At 56.8% G+C, this 25,657-nt stretch overlaps 1 protein-coding gene across 1 annotated transcript; it reads left to right on the top strand.

Annotated features, from left to right (window-relative positions):
* The first annotated feature begins 1,771 nt into the window (after positions 1-1,771).
* BCL7A (BAF chromatin remodeling complex subunit BCL7A) lies at positions 1,772-23,051 on the top strand. Its single transcript, XM_036353880.1, has 7 exons — positions 1,772-2,015; positions 2,432-2,527; positions 9,353-9,434; positions 11,757-11,853; positions 14,498-14,665; positions 18,824-18,945; positions 22,689-23,051. Exons 2-7 carry the CDS (start codon positions 2,436-2,438, stop codon positions 22,758-22,760), a joined length of 633 nt encoding a protein of 210 aa, XP_036209773.1. The 5' UTR covers positions 1,772-2,015; positions 2,432-2,435; the 3' UTR covers positions 22,761-23,051.
* The last annotated feature ends 2,606 nt before the right edge of the window (positions 23,052-25,657 follow it).

The raw sequence follows: 25,657 nt of genomic DNA, 5'->3' as shown, positions 1-25,657 counted from the left end.
TACAGTTTCATCAGAGATAAAAACCAGTTCCCTTAGGGCCACCTGGTAATACAAGTGAGTGAAGGGGCGTGACGCGCTGGTGACCTGGGGAGCTCTGAGGGCACAGGGCTCCTCGGCTCCTAGTGGTCGTGGCCACTGGCACTGGGGGCCCAGATTGTACATCTTCTGCTATTTCTAGAAAAGGCTCCATGTTCAAAAAAAAAGTTTTTTCTTTTTTATTAAATTTATTGGGATGACATTGGTTAATCGAATTATGTAGGTGTTAGGTGGATATTTGGGTTGCTTTTTGTTGTAGTAAATGGACCGTTGTGAGAGGTAAGCATTTTAAAGTGTACAGTTCAGTGGCATTAGGTACATTCACAGTGTGTGCAGCAACCACCACTGGAACCTTCTCATCCAGGACTTCCTCATCACCCCCAAAGGAAACCCCGTATCCACTGGAAGTCACGCCCCACTCCCGTGGCCCCTGGCAACCACCAATCTGTTGTCTGTCTCCGTGGCTTTGTCTAGTGGATATATCTCCTGTGAGTGGAATCATGCAGTCTTTGTCCTATCGTGTCTGGCTTCTTTCACTTAGCATGTTTCCAAAGTTCATTCACGCTGTGGCATGGGTCAGTACTTCACTCCTTTTTCAACGGCTGAATAGATACATGCATTAATCCATTGGTATTTGGATTTCTGATGTGCTATCTTCTATAATAATAAAAGCATAATATGCTAATTAGGCCAGATAGCTGAAGGACCTTCCAGACGAAGCCACTGTGGTGGGGGCCGAGGCAGAGGCAGTTAGGGGTGATCAGGCAGGCAGGCGAGTGGTTAGGGGCAATCAGGCAGGCAGGCAGGCAGGCGAGTGGCTAGGGGTGATCAGGCAGACAGGTGAGTGATTAGGTGTGATCAGGCAGGCAGGCGAGTGGTTAGGGGTGATGAGGCAGGCAGGCTAGTGGTTAGGAGCCAGTGGTCTCGGATTGCGAGAGGGTGCAGGCCGGGCTGAGGGACCCTTCTCCCCCTGCCTCCGTGCACGAATTTTGTGCACCGGGCCTCTAGTCCATATATATATATATAGCAGTTCTGTGTGGGCCTAAGCACCTATCTGCTGACCTGACCTCTGCATGTGAGGTCAGGGCTGGCAATATGAGACCTCTACATTAGGACTTGCTGTTAGGAATGTCCTCAGAATGAGTCTCAGGCTGGTGTTCTATTCACTTTTCACATTAGGAACTTGAGGTTCAGAATGGTAGAAAGACATGCCTAGAAAAAGGCCTGCACTGCAGTCCCTCAGCCCGTTAGCCGGTAGCTCATCTGCCCCAAATCAAAACCAATCAGGGCAAACTGATTGGTTCCAGAGTGAGTGGGAGCCAAAGATCTAACATATGGCTATGACCTTGAACTTCCCGGTGACTTAGTTTCCCCAGGTACTGGAATAGTTTATCTCCAAGACCCCGAGCTTGCTGGCAGGGTCACTCCCACTTTCCCCAGCATCCATCTGGGCGTGAATTATCTCTGGTCAAATCGGTTTAGCTGCACCTGAACAAAGATGTGGCACCTGGGTTGTCCTGGTAACTGCAGATTCCTCCCCAGAACTACCCTGGGGCAGGACGGGGAAGAAACAAGCTCAAGCGCCCTCCAAAATGCGGATCGTCATTGAACTTTCCCAGCTGGAAGCCGTTGAATAAGCAGGGGCGAGTGTCTGCCCCGCCCCAGGCACCTTTCCTCTGACCCCAGTTTTCCAAAAGGACGCAGGAAAGGGAAGCGACGTCCTAGCGCGCGTGTTTACGCGGGGCAGAGCGTTTCTCCACTCTTTCCAGGATCACCTCGCGTCCCCGACCGCTGCCTGCAACTCCGATCGCTGCCTGCAACTCCGCGAAGTCGAGAGCCCCGCAGGAAACTTGCGTTATTGCACCCGCTGCCGCAAACCCGCAAACCCCGGGCGGCGGACGGGCCGCCAGGCTGGCTCCCAAGGAACGCGCCCCCTCCGCGGCTGGCCCGCCCTCCCCCGGGGAACCCGCGGCCTCGGGGTGAGTGTCCGCGCTCCCGCCCCCACCCCCGTCGGGTCGCCGGGCGCCCCTCGCCGCCTCCCCGGAGTGGGTAGGAGGCTGGCGGCCCGGCGACGGCGGCGCCCGGAGGCCGCACTGCTGGCGGCCGCGGCGGCGCTGCTCCCCCTGCTCGGTGCAGCTGCCGCCCGGCGCTTGCGCACTGGGCCCGGGCGCGCGGTGGCCCCGGCTTTGTGTGTGTGTTGTGTGTGTATGTATATGTGTGTGTGTGTATGTGTGTGTGAGTGAGTGTGAGTGTGTGAGTGTGCGTGAGTGTGCGAGAGAGAGTGTGTGTGTGTGAGAGTGAGTGAGCGGCGGGCGGGCGGGCGGGCGCGAGTGTGGCCGCCGCGGAGCGCGAGCAGGACCGGGCGGCGCGCTCGCAGCCTCTCTCTCCCCGCCAGAACCATGTCGGGCAGGTCAGTTCGAGCCGAGACCAGGAGTCGGGCCAAAGATGATATCAAGAGGGTCATGGCGGCTATCGAGAAAGTGCGCAAATGGTAAGCGGAGGCGCCGCTCGGCGCCGCGGCCGCGCGACCCCCGACCACATACAAAAAGCCGGCGGGCGCTGCGCCCCGACCGCCCGCGGCCCGGGACTGGGAGGGGGCGGGCGGCGCGCGAGCCGGGTCACCTGCGCTAGGCGGGGGCCGCGGCCGCTGCCCAGGTGCGCTCGCGCCGGTCGCCCACCTGGCGCGGCGGTGGCGGCGGCGGCAGCCCGGAGGCGGGGGCTCCCCGGGCCGGCGGCCGAGCAGCGGGCAGTCCCCGCCGCGGCGCTCGGCTCCCGGGAGGGGAGCTCGGGGCCGGCCCCAGAAGCCATTTCGTTTTGTGCGAGTCACATGAAAGCGGCTTCCCGCGCGCCGGAGCCGCGATGCCGGCGGCGGAGGGGAGAGCGCGAGCTCCATTGTGCAGCGCCGAGCGGGCCGCCGCCGTCTCCGTCTCCTCCCCGCGCGCCCCGGGCGGCGCAGCGCCGGCCCCCGCGCCCTTGCCCGCGCCGGGCCTCCCTCCCTCGCTCCCTCTCCGGCTGGCTCGCTCGCTCGCCCGCTCCCCGCCTCCCAGGCCCGGCGCCCTCGAGTCTGCGGAGTTTGCAGAGCGCGAGCCGTTTAAATTTAGCGCTTTGGGCTGCCTGGAGCGAGGGCTCTTGGCGGGGAAGCAAGATGGGGGCGAGCGCGAGGAGGGGGCGCCGCGGGGCCCGGAGCGCGGGGCACCCCTACACCCTCTCCGCTCGGCACCCAGGCGCGGGGCTTGGGCGAGCGAATGTGGTGTGTGTGTTTTTTTTGCCAGAAACCGGTCCTGGGCCGCGTCTGCCTCCCCCAAACCAGCAGCTCGTGTTTGTTTTGCGGAGGGAGCCGTTGTTTTGTTCTCCGAGCGCGGGGACCAGGGACCGGGGTTGGCCGCGCGTGTTTCTGCGGCTCGCGAGAGAGAGTCCGGCTGAGCCTCGTTGTACTGAACAGACTGAACGCTTGTTCGGCGTCTGGGGGGTCGGACTCGGAACCGGCCCTCGGGCCGGGCCTGGGGCGCCCAGGTCGCCGGGTCGAGGCGGACTTGTTGAAAACTCGCAGCTCCCGGATTTCAACTTCATTATTTTTTTTCCCACGGCTCCACCAGGGTCAGGGAGGGAGAGGAGCGGCCGCGATGCTCTCACGTGTCAGCGCCGGCGGGCTGGTCCGGACCCTTTATTTAAAGCATGAGAATTGGTTGCCCCACCCCCACCCGCTCCCCCACCCCCACCCCCCTTGGCGGGCTGTGTTTATGTTTAGGGGTGTCATTTCTTAAGTAACGCCTCGGTCTCTAAAAACCACAGGGGGCGAGGATCCAGTCTCGCCGGGTCGCAAGTTAGCTGTCCTTTCCGAGTCAACCCCAACAAAAAAGGCAAGAGGAAAATCAATAAGGTCCACGTGCTCGCGGGCCTCCTATGGAAAGGGCTGTCTGCAGATGGCCGGATGCCCGGCGGAGGGCTGGGTTTGGCTCCAGTGGGACAAAGAATTTTCAGAACCGTGAGAAGGGGAGGCTTTCCAAAGTTGAGATCCAAGTCCTCCGAGCCGTGGGAGCTCCCCTAGCGCGCCCGGCACCCCCCAGGCCGACTGGAGCCATTTAAACATGGCAGAAACAGCTGCAGGCCAAAACACACACAGGAGAGCAAGCCCACACGGCCCCTTCCCCGGTGGGATTCCCAGAGGGAAGGCTGGAGTGGTCCCCTGAGCTCCTGGGCAAAGAAGACGGACGGGTGTCTGGGCCTGGAGCTGAGCAAGGGGCTGGGGGCAAGCGACCCCACAGTCCCTGCTCCAGGAGGCGTGGTGGGGCCTCCGCCCCAGGTTCCCAGTGAGGCAGAGGCCTTGCACCCAGACAGCTGCTCCTGCCCGGCCGCCTCCCACCTGCTCTGCAGGGAGGGCAGATGGAAGGATGGGGTTTTCCACCCCGCGGGCCCCACTGAGGGCCAGGCCTGTGTTTGCGGGGAGGGGAGGAGAACGGATCTCCTCCCTCCTTTTGGGAAACAACTTGTCATGTCCTCTAAAGACCTCAGGCTTTGGGACCCCAGGGCCCAGCAGCCAGTTCACTTTCTGTTTGGCCTTAGATAAACCAGGTAACTTCTCTAACCATGGCTTTGGGGTCCTGTTCCCCTCCTCCCCCTACCCCCCCCCCCCAAAAAAATAAGATCATGTTTCTACCAGCACTCGTCCCTGTACACAGGAGCCGCCATTAAATGTTGTCTTTATGGTAAGGTGGGCTCCACAGAAACTTACATTTTGCTGATTTTTTTCTTTCTTTTTTTCCTGCCCCTTCTAAGCAAAAACAAACAAACAAAAAAACAACATACAAAACTTTGCCTTATGTCTTGGGTTTCCCCTGCCTGGAGAAGCCGAATCTCACCTTCACGCTGCCTTTAGGATGGGTCTTCCCGTCTGTCCGTCCTGCAGCCTTTGGGTTGTTTATTAACTGCGTGGCCACCTACCATGCAGTCACTGCTGGCTGGGAGGCTGGGTTGCCAGATTTAGCAAATAAATTCATGGACACTGAGTTAAATTTAAATTTCAGGTAAACAACAAAAATAACTTTTTAAAGTATTTCTCTGCATCGTAAGTATGTCCCGTGCACTCTTTTGGGCCATACTTATACAAAAACGATTATTCATTGTTTATCTGAAATTCAAATGCGGTTCAGCAGTCTGTATTTTACCCAGAGGATAAAGGTGGTCACGTCTGGCATGCCAGTCAGCGTGGAAGCCTAGGGTGGTGTTTCTCCCCAGCCCCAGGAACCCCACCCAGGCCCCTCTGCCAGCCCTCCCCTGCCCCCACCCCCACCCCTGTCCCCACAAAAGCCAGCCACCAGCCGTGACCAGCCTGTCCGGAGCTGCTGAGCCTCTCCTTCCTGTCTGGTGCCCCAGCAGGGCAGGCGGGTAGAGTGTGAGGCAGCCAGAGAAGGCTGAGGGAAGGACAATGTGTGTGTGTGGGGGGGCCCTTTCCGGAAACTCGGCCAGGTGAGGAGGCCTGGTGTGGTGGAGAAGAGCAGGAGGCAAAGGCTTGGGCTGAGAAGTAGGCTTAGGCTGGGGACCCCCTGGGCCTTTGGTCTGAGGGTCCCTCAGTGTCTTGTGGTCGACAGAGACAGGCCTGTTCCCAAGGATTTCCCATTGTCCCTGAGGGGGTTGGGGTGGGGAGCCTAGGGCCTCACCTCGGAACCCGGGAGGGTGCCCTCCTGCCAGACACAGGGCAGGCCAAGTGACTCTCAGCCCAGTGAAGGTAAGGGCAGCCGTCAGCCAGGCCTCCCAAGGCATCGAGGACCAGCCCTGGGAAATGAACACAAAGTGAGGGTTTTAGAGCTCTCACTGAGGGAGCCAAGTGACCCCAAGATAGTCTTGCCCGTGGAACTGGTCCTGGGAGAACATTGGAAATTGGCCTTGGCCGGAGATTCTGGGTGGGTACTTGTAGTTTATATAGGAGCCCGTGCTGAAGAGGGGCTCTGCTTCTATAGCTAGGACCTCACTTAGTCTTTAAACCCAGGAGCCCAAGTCTGAGGTGGAAGACAGATCCTTAAGCATGTGGTTACCGGGAGCCATCAAGGCACGAGGGTTCGGTGCGCCCAGGGGCAGCTTCATGGCAAGGTTGGGGTGGGCCCGGTGTCTACAGGTGGGGAGAGCTGGGGGATCTGAGGGAGCCTCAGACCCTGGGGAAGAGGGTGTGTGGGCCCCTTGTGATCAGATCATGTTTTTGAGAGTAGCCAGGAGTCTGGATTTCTATGTTGTCTGACTTTTTTCTTTTGCTTTTTTGTAAAGTTTGGCAAACTGATTCACATTTTTAAAAGCACTGTGCAGGCCGGACAGAACGGCCTGTCGGCCACTCATTTGCCACCCGAGATGTAAGGTAACGACTACAGCTTAGAACCCTCATTGGGGTGGGGCCGTGTGCCCGGGGTGATGGGTTTGGGGGCGGCAGTGGGAGCTCCGCTGCTCCTCTGCGCCCATGTGGTGTGTTTCCCACGGCGCTGTCCAGCCACCCGCTTGATGAGACCCTCGGAGCTCACGCAACATGCCCATGAGATCCCTGCTCGTCATCCCTGGTCCTCGCTCAGTGACTCACACCTGAGCTCCAGGGCCCCGTCTCTGCCTGGCTGGCCGCTGGCCGAATGGCAGGCCTGAGGTCGGGCTTTAACTCTCTACCCTGTGTCCCGTAGCCCCTCAGAGTCCACACCTAGAAATGCAGCTGGAGCACAGGGACCTGGGGACTCGGGCCAAGGGTCGCCAGCTGGGGCATCGGGACACCTGGTTGTGTTGAGCTCATCACCTGTAGGGCCTGTGACCTCTCTGAGAAGCACCTGCCATTGCCAAGATTCATCTCCACTGTTGTGTGGCCGGCAAACCCAGATCTGGTCCAGGGTGGTCATGGCTGTTGGCTGGCTTTTCCTGGGGCCAGATCTGAAAGGTGTCTTGTGTGTTACAAGTCAATTCCTTTAAAAAAAAATTTTTTTTTCTAGTGACTTGAGAGAAAAAGGAGTGGGGGAGAGAGAGAGAGAAACATCAACGATGAGAGAATCATTGATCAGCTTCCTCTTGCACGCCCCCTACTGGGAAGGGAGCCTGTAACCCCGGGATGTGCCCTGACTGGGTATCAAACCATGACCTCCTGGTTCATAGGTCAGTGCTCAGCCATTGAGCCACACCGGCTGTGTGTTTTCGTTATTGTTTTTAACACGATCAAACTGTGGATTTGCAGTCCTACTGGAGCCCAGACCCAGGCAGCCAGTTGAGGGCTTGTGAGCGGTGAGTGCCGTTGGTCATGTGCACAGGTACCAGCAGTTGGCACTTCTGCCTGGCATCTGTTGCTGATGTGCTCTGTGGAATGGATTCTTCATTTTTCACGGGAGACAGAAGCACGGAAGGTGGCCTCTGGGGTCACAGCCTGTGTCCAGTCCTGGTTCTGCCATTGACTGGCTACGTGACTATGAACTAGTGGTATCACCGCTCCGGACCGCCCGTCTCCCCGTCTGTAAAGTGGGGTGATAGTAGTCGCCCTCTCATAGGCCTGCCGGCGATGTCTGGGAGAGAGGGCATGTAAACAAAAGGCTTGGCACGAGGCCTGGGCACACAATGGCTATTGTGATTGCTGCTTTGTCACTGAGACTGTTTCTTGGAACGCCCCTGTCCCTTCCTGGCACCTCCTGATTATTCAGGATGGAGGTGGGGGAAGACTCAGACTGAGGAGGGTCCATCCTGCCCCCAGGGAGGCGTTTGAGTACCGGCTCTGGGGAGAACGCCTCCATTTCTTTACCCGCCACCTGGGGAAGGTGACCGTTCTTGCCACACAAGGTTATGGGAGGAGTAGAGCAAGTGTGTCCCGTGCTTAGCACAGAAAACATACCAGAAAGGTCACTCGTCTGATAGTAAAACGGTCCCTCGCTCCCTCCAGAGGGAACGGCGGGGCCCGCGCACCACAGTGTGGGGGGCAGAGGTGTCTGTGGTTTGGGGGAGGTGGTTTTGAGTTGCTCGGGCACCCAGAACCCCCTGTGGTGAAGGGGGCGCCTGGTGGCTGTGACGTGAGGTCCCCCCACCCCACATGGAGGGGAAGGCCCAAGACAGACCTGGGCAGGGAGGTTGGAGAAGGTGCTAGACAGCCCACGGACAGAGGTGCCCACCCATGCACAGTCCTCGGTTCTGGCGGAACCTTGTCACCGGAATTGCTGAGGGTCCTGGCAACTACGCCACCTGTTCCAGGTGTACATCTGGCCCCAGCCTCCCACTTCTCCCGAGATGGTGCCCGGGTTCGAATCCCAGCTCTCCCTCCGACGGGTCATTCCCGGGGTTTGGGGCAGGAAGGGATACGACCTGGCTTATGGACTGCAGGGGGTCAAGGTGGAAAAATAATTTAAGAATGACAATGGCTTGGAGCAGAGTGCTGGGGAGGAGAGGGGGGTCGTTACTATCTTTCGTGAAGACCGGCGACCCCTCTTCCCCCTAGTGGCTGGCGATTTTCTCCTCTTCACTCATACGCCCGCCTCTGGCAGCAGGGGCCCCGGACACTGTCCCCCAGGAGTTTAGGATGCGGCCGGGCAGGGGTAGGGGCAGCTGTGCAGACGGGGGCCTTCGGAGACAAGGCCCCGAAGCACCTGCCAGGCTCAGGACGGAGCAGCGGGAGGCTCGGGGCATTTCTCCAACCAGCTGCTGCCCACGGTCCAGGCTGGGCTTCCCTGTTATGACCCTCGGTATCGGCGCTTGGGGCCTGCCCTTGGGGTTTGCCCCTGCTCTCCTGCCCCCTCTGCTGCTCCAGAGGGCAGAGCGAGGGGTGGTTAGTCCAGCTGTGTGCCCCTGCTCTGCTGCCCCCGACCTCAGACCCCACCCCCAGGAGGAAACACCTGGCTGGCCTGAAGCCCTCCCTGTGGCCCAGAGGGGCTTGGCTGGCTCAGCTTGCTGGCTCTGGGGGGGGGGGGGGGGGGAGCTGGAGGGACCTGGGGCCCAGTTCCCCTTGTCCAGGGGAGTCATCCTCATGGCAGCCGCTCTCCCGCCTCCCAGCCTTGCCAAGCACTTCCTTCCAGGCATCGAAGCCTTGAACACACACAGTCTGAGGGAGCCCTCACGCAGCCTGGAGAGCCTGACAACCAGACGGGGTCTAGCAGATGGAGACACGGAGGCTCAGATCGGGGAGGGACCTGCCCAGGGACCCAGTGAGCAGCCGAGATGGGATACAAGCCACATCTGTATGACCTCGCGCTTGTCCCCTTAACCCCGAGCGGCCACCGCATCACAGCTGCCCCGAGGGAGTGCGGTCAGGGCCCCACAAGCGGGGAGCAGGGCCCTGCCCCAGAGCCCCTGGTAACGGGCTCTTCCTCCTCCTCCGCAGGGAGAAGAAGTGGGTGACCGTGGGTGACACATCCCTGCGAATCTACAAGTGGGTCCCTGTGACGGAGCCAAAGGTTGACGATGTGAGTATGAGGCCCGTCCTCTGAATATCCCCTCATGTCACCTCTTGGGCAGAGAGCCCCACGGTACCTCAGTGCAGAGGTACCCCTTCCCCAGGGACCCGGCCACCATGATGAGGGGGCTGCCGTAGGGGTACCCACAGACAGGCGGATGCTCCCCATCATTGTAGCACCTGACTATAGACTGGGTATTACCTCTTTTATTTCTCATGCTGAGTCTGTGGAGTTGATCTCTGTCTTCTCTGTACCAGTGAGGACACGGGCTCAGAGAGGGGAAGCCATTTCCCCAGAGTCACACAGCAAGGGTCACGTCCGTCTTGACTCCGGGGTCCATGCTCTCTCCACCCCTGGAGACCCTTTTGTTCTCACCCCCGAGTTTTGCTCCAGGAGGGGTGGTGACTCTGCCCACCAGGGGGAGCCCCAGCGGCTGTGCTTGATTTTAGGGAGGGAGGGATGATGACAACCCCTCCCGGCAGTTTTTCAGCTTAGAGGCTCTGAGACCAGGGGCTCCCAAAGACCCCAGGTCAGCTACTCTAGTTCCCAGTCAAAATCCTGAACTGTCCCACCTCCAGGCCTTTGCAGGGGCTGTTCCTCCTGCCTGGAGTGCCTTTCCCGTTCTTGTGATTGGCCCCACCTCCAGGAAGGTGGCTCACACGGAGCCGCCTGGTTTCATTTGCTCCTGGAGGTGACAGGATCATGATTGGCAGGTTTAGAGGGGGCCAGAAAGGCTGGTTGAAAGCCGCTGTCTTTGGTTACCAGCCTTGAGTCTCCAGGGGGGAGGGGCGCTGGGCTGAGAACATGGGTGCTTGTCACTTCTGGTTCTGTCTGGTCTGGGTTCGAGGAACCACCAGAGCTGCCTTCCCCAGCGGCCCCGAGACCTAGACCACTGCGGCATTTGGCGCTGGCCGCTCCGGAGGGAGACGCGGTGTGACCAGGCTCCTCAGAGGCAGCCCTGGCTCTGCCGTCGCCTGTGCCTTGCACACCGTCAGGTGTTGTATAAACACCGTTGCCTTTGAGAAGACGTGGTCCCTGCTCTCAAGGAATTTATAATCTCGAGGGGGGGGGGGCGGGGGATAATTATAGAACAGCACGGAACAGACATCAGGGAAGTGCCAAATGGATCGCGATCAAGGAGAAAACACAACATCCAGGCTGTTGGGAGGACGGGGCGGCTCCAGCTGGGCACAGAGCACCCCCGATGAACCCGTGATGTTGGACAGGGGACCCCACCTCGCTGGGCCTTAGTTCCCTCATTCCTGCAACGAAGCAGTAATGTCCAGGTCCTGGGGTGTCTGTGTATCTTTTTTTTTTAAATCCTTACCCGAGGACATGTGTGTGGGGTTTTTATTTATTTATTATTATTTTAGAGAAAGAGGAAGGGAGGGAGAGAGAAACACCAATTGGTTGCCTCCCGTACACACCCCAACTGGGGATGGAACTCACAACCTCGGCGTGTGCCCTGACCAGGAATCGAGCCTGTCAGCTTTCGGTGTGTGGGCCGACACTCCAACCAGCCGAGCTCCCTGGCCAGGGCTTTCCTGTGTGTCTTTTTATAAATTGTTTCCCTTCCCTGCGCACGACCCCACCCCACTCAGCTCACGTCCTTGTTCTGTCCTTCACCGTTAATGGCAGCAGTCCACCCCGCACCTCTTATATAAAAACGTCCTGGAGACACTGAAATGTGTTCAGTGTTGGCATTTTCGTAGATCGTTTCCCGTTATTAAATGAAGAGCCGCCTGGCTCTGTAATTGTTGCATCACATGACACTGAACGAACGCACGGTCATTTATTTAACGAGCCTCTTACCGATGGACACGGCGCTTCCGACACTGTTGCATTCCGGGTTTAAAAGTGGAACCCCACGCAAAAGCACCCCCTCCCCTGGCCCTCCTCCCCTCGTCTCCCTCTGTGCCCGAGAGAGGCCGCCCTGGGGCCTGGCCACAGTGGGAGTGTGTGAGATCTGTGTTTTCCCATGGCTCCCCTGGCATCAGTGTACCTGCCCTGGGAGGGTAACCATGCCTGGCCCCCAGACGCTCCCCCTGAAGGAAGAGGAGACCCCCGCCAGCCAGGGTGTTTGCGTGCCTGTTGGTGCTGGCCCCACAGACACTGGGGGTGTTTATCCCAGCCCCAGAAACCCCCTGCTGCAGGGCTCTGATTCCAAAGCAGGGGAGGCCCCTCACGGGACATGTTCAAATGCAGGCCAAGGAGAGCCCTCCAGGGACCTGGGGGCTCCAAGGGGAGTCATTCATGGCACCCTCCACGTCTCGCTCCTGCCCGTACACACGCGACCTGGTGACTCCGTTTCTGCTCCGTTTCCTCCTCCAGAAAAACAAGAACAAGAAAAAGGGCAAAGACGAGAAGTGTGGCTCGGAGGTGACCACGCCGGAGAACAGCTCCTCCCCGGGGATGATGGACATGCACGGTGAGCCCCCCGCCGCCCGCCCTCTCCTGCCAGGTCCCTGGGCCCAAGCAGCTCAGTCGTATTTTGTTTCACCAGCAGGTTCGTTCACATTCCAGGCAAAGGGGTAGGAGGGCCGGGCAGGCCTGGGCCTCTGTGCCAAGGAAAAGGCTCAGTGGAGGAGAAGGAACTCCTTTTCCAAGCCCCGCAAGCCCAGGAACATAAAGTCAAGACCTTCTTCTCACCCAGTGACAGAAATCTCACAGGAGATGTTCTTTTTGCCTCCGAGGCCTGGCTTACTGCACAGATGGCTGTGTTGTATTTCCTGTTTCGCTTTGGCTACTGGGAAGCTCCACCCTGGGTTTCTGGCTTCGTGTAAATCCACATCGACGGCCTTCCTTCCTTCGCTGTCTTATTTCAAAGCTTGTCACCAGCGTCCCACCGAGCATTTCCAGGCGGGAGACGCGCGTTAGCCAGTCTGCCGTGGTCTTGACGTCGCTGGCATTTATGTCTCCTTTTGCCTTTTCATTTATTTTTATTTTTTTAAAAAATATATATTTTATTGATTTTTTACAGAGAGGAAGGGAGAGGGATAGAGAGTTAGAAACATTGATGAGAGAGAAACATCGATCAGCTGCCTCCTGCACACCCCTACTGGGGACGTGCCCGCAACCAAGGTACATGCCCTTGACCGGAATCGAACCTGGGACCCTTGAGTCCGCAGGCCGACGCTCTATCCGCTGAGCCAAACCAGTTAGGGCTCCTTTTTTATCCGAGAGGAGGGACACACATCCCAAGCCTGTGGCTCCGTGGAACGCTCACAAACTGCACTCGCCCATGGAGCTAGCCCAGATCAAGACAGAATGTCCCCAGGGCTCCCCCTGGGGTCCCCTCCTGCCCGACATGTCGTCGGTGCCCCGGGCGAATGGATCTCCCCTCTCGAATTTTTACAAAAATGGCCTTGGTCCCAGGTGTTCGGCACGGCCCAGAAAAGCAGCGTGCGATTGTAGTCGTGTTTTTTAAATCACTGCTTGAAAGCTGCAGTTTAAGGTGACTCTCTGTGCCCATGAAAGGGGATCCAAAGCAAGGGTGTATGTGCCCCGGGACCCCCAGGTCTGCCACCAGCTCAACCACCAATGTCATCGCCCAATTAACTTTCTTTCCTTTTCTTGTTTTTTTTTTAAAAAATTGTTTTATTGCTTAAAGTATGACAAAGAGTATTACATATGTCTCCTTTTTTCCCGCCCTTGACAATCCCCTGGCCTCCCCTACCCCCCAGTGTCTTATGTCCATTGGTTATGCTTTTCTTTTTATTGTGAAAAATTTCATAAGAGAGAAGAATGGAGAGAGTAGTACTGCTAATCATCCCCATATACCCACCACCTAGATTTCCAATGACATATGACATTTCTGCCTCTTCTGTTGTTAAAAATGTGTTAACGTTTTTCTGATTGAAATGCAATGTGCATATCAAAAATGCACAGCTCTTGAGAGTAAAGTTTAGGAAATTCTGAAAATGGTATGTAGCTTGTGCTAGAGCATTTCTTTTTTTAATTTTTAAATTGATTTTAGAGAGAGAGGAAGGGAGAGAGAACCATCAATCACCTACCTCTTTCACGCCCCCTTTCCCCCCACCCCCACCCCCCGCCAACATGGGGATCGAGCCTGCAACCTGGACATATGCCCTGACTGTGAATCGAACCGGCAACCTCCTGGTGCACAGGACTGCACCCAGCCAACTGAGCCACACTGGCCAGGGCTAGAGCATTTTAAAAGTAAATTTCCCTTCATCGTGATACTTAAGTCTGTACCTGAACATTTGAGCACGCGTCACTAATGAATGACATTGATATGTTGTGTGCCCGGTGTACCATTATCAACCCTAACAAAATTAAGAATAATTCCTTAATGTCTTTTAGATTTAAGGCTGTATTCAAATTCCCCAGTCATCCCCAAACGTCTCTTACCAACTGGCACGTTCAACACAGGATTTAAATAATGTTCTCACATCATGTTTAGCTGTTAGAGCGCTTAAATTTCTTTTTCATCTACAATAATCTTCCCTGATCCTTCTCCCCCTTCATGGTATTGACTAGCAGAGCCTGGCTGGCTGTGCTGTGGAATATCCCACTTTGTGGGGTAGCTTTTCTCTCCCTTTTGTTTCGGATCAAGTGGGAGTCAGTTAGGGGCGCGATCAGACCGGATGAAACATTTCGGCAGCGCCGCCCCATGCACTGCGCTTCGGCCTCCGTGTTACTTCCGAGGCAAGCACACACGATGTCTGGTCTCCTCACCCAGAACCAGGCCTCAGACGCCCCCAGAGACTTAAAATGTGCCAGGCCTCTGTGCTGGCTGCCTCCAAACACAGGGCTCTCGGAGCCTGTGGGGGTGGGCACTGGGTGTGCCAGCTCGGAGGTTCTGGAGGGGCCAGTGTCCCCTTGCCTGGGACAGCGTCCTGTGGGCAGTGAGGCGTGGGGACAGGGCCGCCCAGCTCCCGGAGCCCGTGGGGGAGGGCACTGGGTGTGCCAGCTCGGAGGTTCCGGAGGGGCCAGTGTCCCCTTGCCTGGGACAGCGTCCTGTGGGCAGTGAGGCGTGGGGAAGCTGAGCCCCCCACCCGCCGTCCCCAGCAGCTGCGGGAGCTCACCTGTGCTTCTGTTCCCCCACCCAGATGACAACAGCAACCAGAGCTCCATAGCGGACGCCTCCCCCATCAAACAGGAGAACAGTAGCAACTCCAGCCCCGCGCCGGAGGCCAACCCCTCCGTGCCCTGCGAGGGCACCAACACCAAGGCCGACGAGGCCCAGGCCGAGGGCAAGGAGCTCCCTGGGGCCGAAGGTACGTGCCCTCGGGGCTGGGCTCAGGGCCCTCTCTCCATCCGGACAGTCAAGCCTTCTGTCTAGGCAGGCAATGGCAGGTCTTTTTTTTTCTTCTTTAATATATTTTTATTGATTTCAGAGAGGAAGGGAGAGGGAGATAGAAATAGAAACATTGATAATTAGAGAATCATTGATTGGCTGCCTCCTGCACGCCCCCCACGGGGGGTTAAGCCTGCAACCCAGGCATGTGCCCTTGACCAGAACTGAACCCGGCACCCTTCAGTCCACAGGCCGATGCTCTAGCCACGGAGCCAAACCAGCCAGGGCGATGACAGGCCTTTAAGGAGGCCCTGCCATGCACCGGTCCTGGAAGAAGGGTGATGCCTGGGGCTCCTGTTCTTGGGGGGCAATTTAAAAATCACACAATCTAGCATCTGGAAAGTAAGTGTTCTGGAGAATGATAAAGTAAGAAAGGGGCATGGGGAGTCTGGCCCCTTTATGGGGGATATTGTGATTTTAAATCGCTAGTCTGGGGAAGCCTCACCCAGCATTTGAGACTCATCAGGCGAGGGAGGAAGCTGCCTGGGACAACTGGGCGAGCACTGCGAGCAGAGGGAACCCGTGCAAAGGTCCTGAGGCAGGTGCATGCTCGGTGTGGCTGGAGGAGAGCGGGCGGGGCGAGTGGCTCAGACAGTGAGACCCCAGAGGAGGCGGGGCCTGGCGTGTGCAGGGTTCAGAAGGCCACTTAGAAGACCCTGACTTTCATGCCAAGTGCTCTGGGAGCCGTTGGGAGCTTGCGTTCCGAGATCTGAAGGATCACTTTGACTGTGAACTTTGCTGGGGGGGGGGGGGGGGCAGGGTTGCTGCCATCATCCAGGTGAGAGAGGGTGGCGCTGCACCAGGGGGGAGTGGAGGAGGCGTTAAGAAGTGGTCTGACTGTGGAGGACATGTAAGTGTGTTTACATGGGTCTGTGTTTGTTTATGTTGAGGTGTCTGGACCCCCTTTAAATGAAAATGTTCACATATAGACGGGCCCTGATTTACAAATGAGTTGACTTTACGATGATATGAATGAAAGCCATACCCACTCAATAGAAACCGTACTTTTTTTAAAAAAATATATTTTATTTTTTTTTTTACAGAGAGGGAGGGAGAGAGAGTCAGAAACATCAATGAGAGAGAAACATTGATCAGCTGCCTCCTGCACACCTCCTACTGGGGATGTGCCTGCAACCCAGGTACATGCCCTTGACCGGAATCGAACCTGGGACCTTTCAGTCCGCAGACCGACGCTCTATCCACTGAGCTAAACCGGTTTTGGTGAAACCGTACTTTTTAAAATTTGATCTTTCCTGGGCCCCTGGGGTGCAGCCGCTCCTCGCTGGGTGCTGGGCGGCGAGTCCCCCCCCACGGTCCGCCGCAGGGTCACGAGCCAGGGCGCGTGAACTCAGGACGAGCTGGTCACATCTGGGCCGGCGCTTGCCAGCTGTGTGGCCTTGGGCTGACCGTTTCCACTCCTACACGCCTTCCTGTTTCCTTGTTTATGAGACGAGACAAATAGAAGTTGCCTCTCTTGTCGGGTCACTACAGGAAAGTAAGCGAGAGAGCAGAATGCTCGGCCAGGCGAGCCTGGCGCTAGGAAGGGCCTGGTGAGCCATTGGGAGGGCGGGGGTGGGGGTGGGGGACACTAGGGCGGGGCTGTGCAGGACCAGGTGTGGGCCACATCCTGGCTGCTTCCCCGTCCTGCTTTCTCTAACCAACTGAGCTGCCTGGCCAGGGCCTGCATCTCCCTTTAAAGGGCCCATTGCAGGAATCCGATCCCAGGTTAAGACCTGCTTTCATAACTGCCATCCTCACCCCCCGTACTCTCCCCCCACATAAGCTCTCCAGGTCCAGGTGGGAACCACACCAGGGTCCCCTTCCAGCCACCCCGGCCCCTGGTCCTGCCCAGGTGCCCAGCGTGGTTCAGGCGGGACCCTCACAGCGGGCCAGGCCCACCTGCCCACTGCCAAGGGCTGCCAGAGCTCCCCCCACACACAGCCTCCCCAGGTGGGCGCACGCTGCCTGTGGGACAAAGCCGGTTGGTCTCCAGCTGTCGACCTTGCTTTGAACTTGTTTACTGCTGAGTGAGTTCAGGGAATGACATAATGTTCAAGCTCCCTGGACTAAATTTAGGCCCCAGGAAAATAATTCCCCCTGGGTGAGTTCCAGTCCCGTTCCGCTGAGAGAATCAGGCCGCTGTGCCGACCCATGAACGCGCCCGAGCTCCAAGGCCCGTTCCCACACTGAGCGCTCAGGCCAGGCCAGGGTCAGTGTGCCTCCAGGCCCCAGCCTCCTGCCTGGTTTCTACGCCTACGTCTGGGCCCCCGCTCCCCGCTCCACTCACAGAGCGCACTCCACAGGGTAGGGCGGGACTGTGGTCGGAGAGGAGGACAGTTACAACGGAAAATGTTTGCCAAAGCAAACACATATCTATATGTATAAAAGGCCAGCGACCGCAACACCATAACAACCAGAACGACCGGTCGCTGTGATGCCCACTTGTGGCCAGCGAACCGGCCTGATCCATCTGGGGGTAAGGCCCCCCGGCCAACCTCTTGCAGCCCCTCCCTCCAGCTGGCCCCACCCCCGATGAGCCCCCACCACCCCGATCGGCCCCCAGCCCCACCCCCCAGCCAGCCCCACCCCTGATCACCCCCCACCCCAATAGGGGGTGGGGCTGGTCGGCCAACCACCTGCGACCCCTCCCCCCAGCCAGCCCAGCCCTGACCGCCGTCTCCTCCTCCCGACAGGCCCGCCCCGATCCGCTGATTGGGGCTGGGCTGGCCAGACCCCCCCCCCAGCTGCACGAATTTGTGCACTGGGCCTCTAGTTATGAAATAAAATATAACATGAGTGTGGATTTTTTCTTTTAAATATATATTTTTATTGATTTCAGAGAGGAAGGGAGAGGGAGAGAGAGAGAACAATGATGGTAGAGAGTCATTGATCAGCTGCCTCCTGCATGCCCCCTTCTGGGGATCGAGCCCGAGCCCCGGGCATGTGCCCTGACCAGGAATTGAGCTGTGACCTCCTGGTTCATAGGTTGATGCTCAACCACTGAGGCACACCTGCCGGGCTCTTTTAGTGTACTTTTAAAAAGCCAGGTGACATGTTACTGGGACCCTGAGAGCCAGCAGAGTGGGACTGGGGGGCGGGGGGGGGGAATGTTGGTGCTGTGTACCCCCTCCCCCTCTCATGAGCTCTCCTGCTTTATGCCCCAAATAAGCTTCAGGCAGAGCAGGCACCTCTTCCTCCAAAGCCGCACCACAACCTGCTATGTCCTGCACCTTCCTTCTGCTAAAGGGACGTGGTTGGGGAGCAGGGAGACTAACGCATAAGAAAGAGCCCAAATAACGGGCGAAACAGGATTCATGAAATAAGCAATTGGTGACAGAATGCCATGCAGCCATCTTGCATGCTCTTGTACTTAGAGAATTTTTACAGGCATGGCAAATCTCCCACAATGCTGTGTGAGCCCCATTCGGGGAGAGGGGAGCATCATGTGCATGCAGGGGCAAACATCTGGGAAAATGGGACTAGGTCCTCTAAAATGGTGCTGAGGTGGTGGTGGCTGTGGGTGGTGTGAAATCATTGGCGATTTCAACTAGGGTTTTTTTTTCCTGTATTTTCTGCTTCTTGCAAAGCTCAGTCATGGCTCTGACGATCAGAAAAAGAAAATACCCATATTATTAAGAGAAATGTTTACCAGGGGGCAGTCCCCTCTGCGTGTGCTCCCCGGTGGAGAATGCGGGCTCTGTGCTGGGAAGAGGGAGGAGTCCGCAGCCATGGTGGTTGGAGCGCGCTGTGGCCAGCAGAGGGCGCCGGCTGCACGCGGCACAGCCTGTAGCTGCCTTTTTTTTTTTTTTTTTTTTTTTAGGTGCCCTCTAGGGACATTTGGCAGGTAATGGGTGTGCAGGAAAGGGTTGGAGGTTACAGGGCCTGCAGGTGGCCTGGATGCTTAAAGCATCTCTAAAAAATAAGCCAGAGTCTCCCCAACCCTCCCAGCGTACGGTAGCCCTGACAGACCGCCGAGCCACCAAACTACCCCGTTCCCAGGTATTTTTAGTAATTGTTCCATCTGGCCCCGCAAATCACGTGTCTGAAAACAGCTTCTGCCGTCTTGCTTTACCCTCAGATGCTTCTGACGAGCAGAACTCGCAGTCTTCCGTGGAAAACGCCGTGAACAGCTCAGAGAAAGCCGAACGGCCGCCATCTGGAGAAGCGGCTCTAGCGGCAGAGACGCCCTCCATCTCTCAGGTACCCCGGGCCAGGCCTCAGAGGGGCAGCCAGGTCGGCCGGGCGCCCGTTAGGGTGCCGGGGGTGCGTTGAAAGGTGTTTTGTTATTTTGTTTTGCCTTTCTTGTTGGATGATTGGAACTTTCGTGCCTTCGTGAGCGCCCCGCTGTGTCCCGCCCTGGGCGCGGGGGCTGCGGTGAAGGGCGAGACACGGGGCAGGGGTAGGAAGAGGAAGGGTCCTCAGCTTCCTCACTTTGTTTCCACAAAAGCAGTGCCTGCTCTCAGTGATCCAGTCACCTGCCTTTAGCGCTGGGGAGATGAGTCTTCAGAATCCTCAGCGCTGGATAAAATAATCTTTGAAAATATTTTGCAACTGAGCATGCCCCCCATGCCCAGACTCCTCTCTGGGTCATCACGGTTGGTCAGAATCTGGTCTGAATCGGTGCAGAAGCAGGTGGCCCGGGGGATAGGAGCAAACGTCCCGGGTGCGAGTCCCAGCTCTGTCAGCACACACAGACGTCAGCTTCAGTGTCTCCAGCTGCCAAAATGGGGTCGCAGAGCTGCCTTGGGGCTGGGGTTTGATGAGATGAGAGAACGTGGGTAACACACAGTGGAGCTGGACACAGAAGATGCCTCCGTGTTGCCTCGGCGACCGTGATGCCTCTCACTGTCAACCCTCTGTGCTCATTTAAAAGAAGGGGGACTCAGTGGTATCCCAGCGTCAACGGATAAAACCGTTGCCACGGTGCTGAATCGTTTCCAGCACCTGGGGATGAACTGACGCGTAGCCGCAGAAACGAGGGAAAGGGCAGGACCTGGTCTGCATGGTGTGCAGTCTTGAACCAGGCCTTCCCAGGGGACGCTCCTCTCAGACTCGAGCATCTACGCACCCTTGGGTGTGCACCTCCCCTTCGTGCTATAGGACACCCTCCAAACGCCCAGAGGCCTAGAGCGAGTGTGGATGGAAGATGTTTGCAGTGGCAGAAGTTCGTCTACAGCAGGGGTCCTCAAACTACGGCCCGCGGGCCACATGCAAATACAAATATTGTCTTTGTTCCCGTTTTGTTTTTTTACTTCAAAATAAGATATGTGCAGTGTGCATAGGAATTTGTTCATAGTTTTGTTTTTTTTTTAACTATAGTCCGGCCCTCCAACGGTCTGAGGGACAGTGAACTGGCCCCCTGTTTAAAAAGTTTGAGGACCCCTGGTCTAAAGGGATCAATTTAAATAAATCTAGGGTCGTATAAAACAGTCTGGCATACAGTTGTTAAAAAGGGCACCGCCCTAGCCAGTTTGGCTCAGTGGATAGAGCCTCTCTCTATGGACTGGAGGGTCCCGGGTTCAATTCCAGTCAAGGGCACATGCCTGGGTTGCAGGCTCGATCCCCAATAGGGGGTGTGCAGGAGGCAGCCAATCAATGATTCTTTCTCATCATTGATGTTTCTGTCTCTCTCCCCCTCTCCCTTCCTCTCTGAAATCAATAAAAATATATTTAAAAAAATAAGTAAAAATAAAAAGGGCACAGTTGAAGCCAGCCAGCATGGCTTGATGTTTAAGCATCGACCCATGAACCAGGAGCTCAGGGTTCAATTCCAGTTGGGGTACATGCCTGGGTCGTGGGCTGGATCCCCAGTAGAGGGCGTGCAGGGGCAGCCGATCAATGATTCATCATTGATGTTTCTCTCTCTCCCTCTTCCTTCCTCTATCTGAAGCCTGAGGGCTGAAGAGTCCCGGGTTTGATCCCTGTCAAGGGCATGTACCTTGGTTGCAGGCTCCTCCCCGGCCCGGGCCCTAAAAACCAATGGAAAAATATCCTTGGGCGAAGATTTAAAAAAAATTAAAAGGCAGGGTGGGGGTGGCGGGCGGGCACGATTGACCCAGGTACAGAGGAAGAATGAAGAAATAGTCTCACCATGTGAACTGAGAAAAGCAGGTCACAGGGTCTCAGGCCTACCATGAGCTCACTGATGAAAAATCACCTTCAAAGCCTCTTGTATAGTTTGTGAAACCACAGTGTCCGCCGGGGTCTGCTGACCTCTTGAACTCAGTGGAGGGAAGGTCATTTTTAAATACAGACTCACTCTCTGGGGGTTGGGGGGGGAGCATCGAGTGCTGGGGCCTGACCCCTACTCCCCCGATGTCTGAACAGTACAGGGGTCTTTCCTGTCACCCCCACTCCCATCCCCAGGGGCCCAGTCCTGAACTGGGGCCCCCTCCACCGTTTTCGTGCCCACACGGCATCCTCGCCCGCAGGGCTGCCAGGCTTGCGAGCAGGACGGAGGAAGCGTTGCAGTGAAGCAAACAGCTTGATCTGGAAGTTTAGCCGTTACTGTTTTATTTTTATTCTTTTAAATGTAGTTTTGTTAATTTCAGAGAGGAAGGGAGAGAGCGATAGCAACATCAATGGTGAGAAAGAATCACTGGTCGGCTGCCTCCTAAACGCCCCCTCCTGGGGATGGAGCCTGACCGGGAATGGGACCGTAACCTCTGGTTCCTAAGGTCCACGCTCAGCCACTGGGCCTCATTGGCTGGGCTGATTTCTGTTTTGAGAGGAGCTCCTAGGCTGTGTCGAAGGCTGTGTAGGGAAGCTGTCATTCGGGCGAGAGCTGGTGGCAGCTCAGGTGTGGACAGGGCGCTAGGCAGAGGGAGAGGCGGGCGGGCTCAAGGGTCTTTGGAGATAGAGTTGATGGGACTTGCTGTTAGGCTGGGTGTGGGAGTGTGGAGAGAAAGGGGGGACTCCCGGGCATCATCCCCCTTTATCCCAGGAAGATGTCAGCACCCCCAACAGGTAGGGGATGGGCGAAGTCAAGAGTTGGTGCCCGGCCCGTGTGGCTCACTGGTTGAGTGTTGACTTATGAACCAGGAGGTCATGGTTCCATTCCTGGTCAGGGCACATGCCTGGGTTGCAGGTTCGATCCCCAGTAGGAGGCGTGCAGGAGGCAGCCGATCAATGATTCTCTGTCGTCGTTGAAGTTTCTCTCCCTCTCCCTTCCTCTTTGAAATTAAAAACAAACAAACAAACAAAATACTGGTCTCAGGTGGTGAACACAAATGCAATATACAGATGATGTCTTATAGAATTGTACCCCTGAACCCTCTATAATTTTATTAACCAGTGTCACCCCAATAAATTCCATTTTTTTAAAAAAAGTTGATCTCAAGTGACAGGTGAGGTTGGAGATGGAGTGGGACCGTCAAGGCAGGAGGTGGGAGAGCGACCGTTGAACCTGTTTTTGAGTCAGGGACTCTTGGGAATTTGGTGACAACCACAGACCCTCTCTCTCCCCATGGCAACATACCTGGGCACACTTAACCAATGCCGAGTGCTCGCCTGGGCCGGGCACCCGTGCTGGGCCCCAAGGAGCAATTGTTAGCATGGCCAGGCTGGTCTAGGCGCGGAGCTCGGAGACGTGAACTTCAGAATCACCCTGGCGGTTACTCACAGGTTGGAGGACGGATAATGAGGGGACACCTACTCCGGGAGGGGTGGACTGAGGGAGACCTTAGGGGCACCGGGGGAGGGCACAGAGGGAGGTCAGTGTGACCGGGACAAGCAGGACCGAGGCAACTTGCGGTTCGGGAGACCCAGGAGGAGTTTGGGTTTGAGGTTCCCTGCAGGTGTGTGAACCTCCCGAAATCCATGCTCACCGGCCATCGGGTCCTGTCCTCAGTTCCTTCCTGGGCTGACCTTGAACCTCCCGGCTGCCCTGAACGGATCTCCTGGCCTGTTAACCTGCTGTTCTCTTTCCTTCCTCTTCCCCTAAGGATTTGGAAGGAGGGCCGCCCTCTAAAAAGATGAAACTGGAGACGTCGCAACAAAACTCCGAAGAGATGTAGACGTTCGGGGCTCAGGCTCCGGTCCGCGTGTCCCGGGAGATCCATCAGCAGGCTTACGTCTACGACTTCCCCGAGTGAGTCCTCGGGTTAGAACGACTGACTTTCCCAAGTTTACCAAGTGCAGATCCAAGAGAACCTAGAACGGCGTGACTTCTCAGACACTGAAGAACTTTCTGCTGTGAAGCAAAACCCTCGAATCTTGAAGTGACTGTCCTTGTGGAGGTGGGTCGACAGCTCAGGAGTGTCAGACACTGTCTCTGAAGCCAAGATTACATTTGCGTTGCTGCTGTATTGTTTTTCGCCCCACTTCTCTCTCTAACGACATAAGCTATCTGAGGGTGGTGCCCATCAGGAATTCACGTTTCGGGGCTTTTCACTGTCCCACCGACTCCTCCCGCTTTCTTTTTGTGTGCCTTGTGCCCTTGAGGTGACCTCCGGCATGTTTTCCCAGTTGTTTTGCATCTCCCTTTGCAAAGCGCCCTCTCGGCTTTGTTGAGGCTGCCACTGCCCCGGCCAGCCGGCCCTCATGTCACACTCCTCCCTGTACCAGGACTTCAGTGGGAACAGAGCAGGCAGGGACGGGGAGAGCCCGGGGCTGCAGAGGAGTAGGACCTTCGGCCACCTGCCCAGCCTCCACGGTCTGGTCCGAGGAGTCTCAGGTGTCAGGGCACTGTCCCCGAGCTCTGGCCACCCGATACGCTCACTTCCTCGGGACATCTGAACCTGGCGTTTCCAAGTGGCCCAAATGGACACACAGAGCCCCTAGATCATTCTGCCACTTCCACCCTCTGCCCCCACCATACCGCCTCCTCCCACGCCTCCGAAGACGGGGTGGCTTCTGTGGCTGACTGCAGGATCGTCTCGAGGTGACAGAAAGGCCGCGGAGGCCGGGAGCAGGCGGCAGGAGTAGCTGGTGCTCTCAAAGGATTTCAAATCCACAGTAATCTGCTGCCCTCTGCCTCCCCCAGGCCCTCTAAGCCCCACCCGGGGGAAGGGGGTCAAGATTGCAATCCAGGAAACCCGCTTGCTTCTGCATAATGTTCCTGACACCACCAAGCCAACAGGCGGATCCTGTCTTATTCCCAGGGTACCCTGCGGTCGGTCCCCCCAAGGAGCGGGCCTTGACGGTTCAGCCTTGAAGGCCAGAAGGGAGGCACCAAGGAGCTGGAAAGCTTTGCCCTCCAAGAAGGGGCGATCGAATCCCTGCCTCCATCCCTGCCCGCCTGGGGCAGCTGCTTCTCACTAAAATGAAGCTGCCCCCTTGGACCAGCTGCCCGAGTGCTTGGTTCTGAGGCCTGGTTGCTCTTCGTTCCTCTATGGACTCCTCAGCCCCCAGCCCTGTTCCCAAGCTTTCTTTCCTGCACTGGAGTTCCAACTCCCTTTGAGCTGTGTGTGGTGGTGGGGGGCGGGTGGGGGGGAAGGGTTGCGAGGTTTTGTTGGTTGTTTTCTGTTTTGTTTTATTTTGCTAACTGGTGCATATTCAGGTACCACCTTTGACGTGGGGATCAGTGGGGATCGCTCTCCTGACCACCGTGGGAAGCATCTGCCAGATTCCACTTTCTAAGAGTTTCTGAGGGTGGGGCTCTTACTTGCGTTTTTTTTTTGTAAGGGAGCCCATCCATTTCCTGCTCTTTAAGAAGAAGCAAAATGTTCCTGAATCTCAAATACCTCATGCAAAAACGTCTCCTGAGATCAGGGGAAACAAACACGCGAACTCTGGAGATCTCAATGTTGAAGTGAGCGGTGGTGGCCGAAAGGTTTCTGTCTTAAAAAAAAAAAAAAATCTTATCAGTTTCCCGCCCTCGGGCGGTCAGTGCTCCGCAGGACGCAGAACGGCTGCTCCTTCTCCCCGTTACCTCTCAGCACTCCAGGCGGCTTTACCTCCAGATCCTGAAGGGTTTGAATCACCCTTTCCTTTGCAGCAAAACTCCATTTTGATGAAAGACGAATCGGGATGTTTATTTCCTGCTCTTTTTTTGGGGAACCGAGAGGTGATGACCAAGACAGCTGAAGGAAAGTCACGCACACACTTGCACACGCATGTCCATCGGCCAGGGTCCCCTGCGCCCCCTGCCGGCCCCGCGGACAGGCCAGGCGAGTCCACATGGTGGGGAATGAGGACGCCGTCCACGACACCGAGGCGGTCATTCGTTTTTCTCTGAAGTGCCTGAAGGTAGGGGTGGGCCGGCGGCCTGGGAGCCACCTGGCCCCACCGCGGCCACGGCCACGCCAGGCGACGTGCCAGCGAGCCCCGCATTTGACGCTGGTCCAGAGGAGACTGCAAAATCCAGATGTGCTTCCTTCCCAGCAGCCCGCTCCCCGGAGCCGCTGTCCCCCTGCCCACCCCGCGCCACGCCCCCTCCCACCTTGGCAGCTGGCCCAGCCAGGACGGGGCCCTAAGCGAATGCCTTCCGCGGACACCAGGCCCCATGGCCTAAAGGGCTCCCAGGGCAAACCCGATCCCCCAGAAGCTGGGGAAGCTGTGGCTACACATTCCACAAAGTGCTGGCACTTACACCCTTACCCTGGAAGGCAGTCGGCTGACGCTGCGGGTGGTGACCTCCCATTTCCACCGGCGTCGTGGCTTGGCACATTCATTACCCCCAAGGACCTGGTTAGAGGTATAAAGACCTTTTTTTCACGTTACCTGATTTTTTGTTGTTGTTTTCTCTTACGATTTTTTTTTTCGGTGTGTTGTACAGCAGTATAATTTTTCACTTATTTATTCCATCAGTAGATATGGTTTGTACAATGTACAATGGTTCCATTTCAGAAAGTAAAAATAAAAAAATTCGGATCACGGACAACACCGTGTGGTTTTGGTAACATTGTAATAAAGAGTAAAATCCAATTGATGGTGAGAATGTCCCTCAGCCCCTGCTCTGGCCTCCCGCATG

The sequence above is a fragment of the Myotis myotis genome, unplaced genomic scaffold (genome assembly GCF_014108235.1).
Source record: "Myotis myotis isolate mMyoMyo1 unplaced genomic scaffold, mMyoMyo1.p scaffold_m19_p_20, whole genome shotgun sequence".
NCBI lineage: Eukaryota > Metazoa > Chordata > Mammalia > Chiroptera > Vespertilionidae > Myotis > Myotis myotis.
The sequence above is the reverse complement of the archived record's forward strand: the minus strand, read 5'-3'. Positions and strand labels throughout refer to the sequence as shown.

Coding starts and splice junctions, on each gene's coding strand:
- BCL7A (XM_036353880.1), top strand. CDS start 2,436: ATGTCGGGCAGGTCAGTTCGAGCCGAGACCAGGAGTCGGGCCAAAGAT. Junction 11,854..14,497: donor GGGGATGATGGACATGCACG/GTGAGCCCCCCG, acceptor TCCCCCACCCAG/ATGACAACAGCAACCAGAGC. Junction 18,946..22,688: donor AGACGCCCTCCATCTCTCAG/GTACCCCGGGCC, acceptor TCTTCCCCTAAG/GATTTGGAAGGAGGGCCGCC.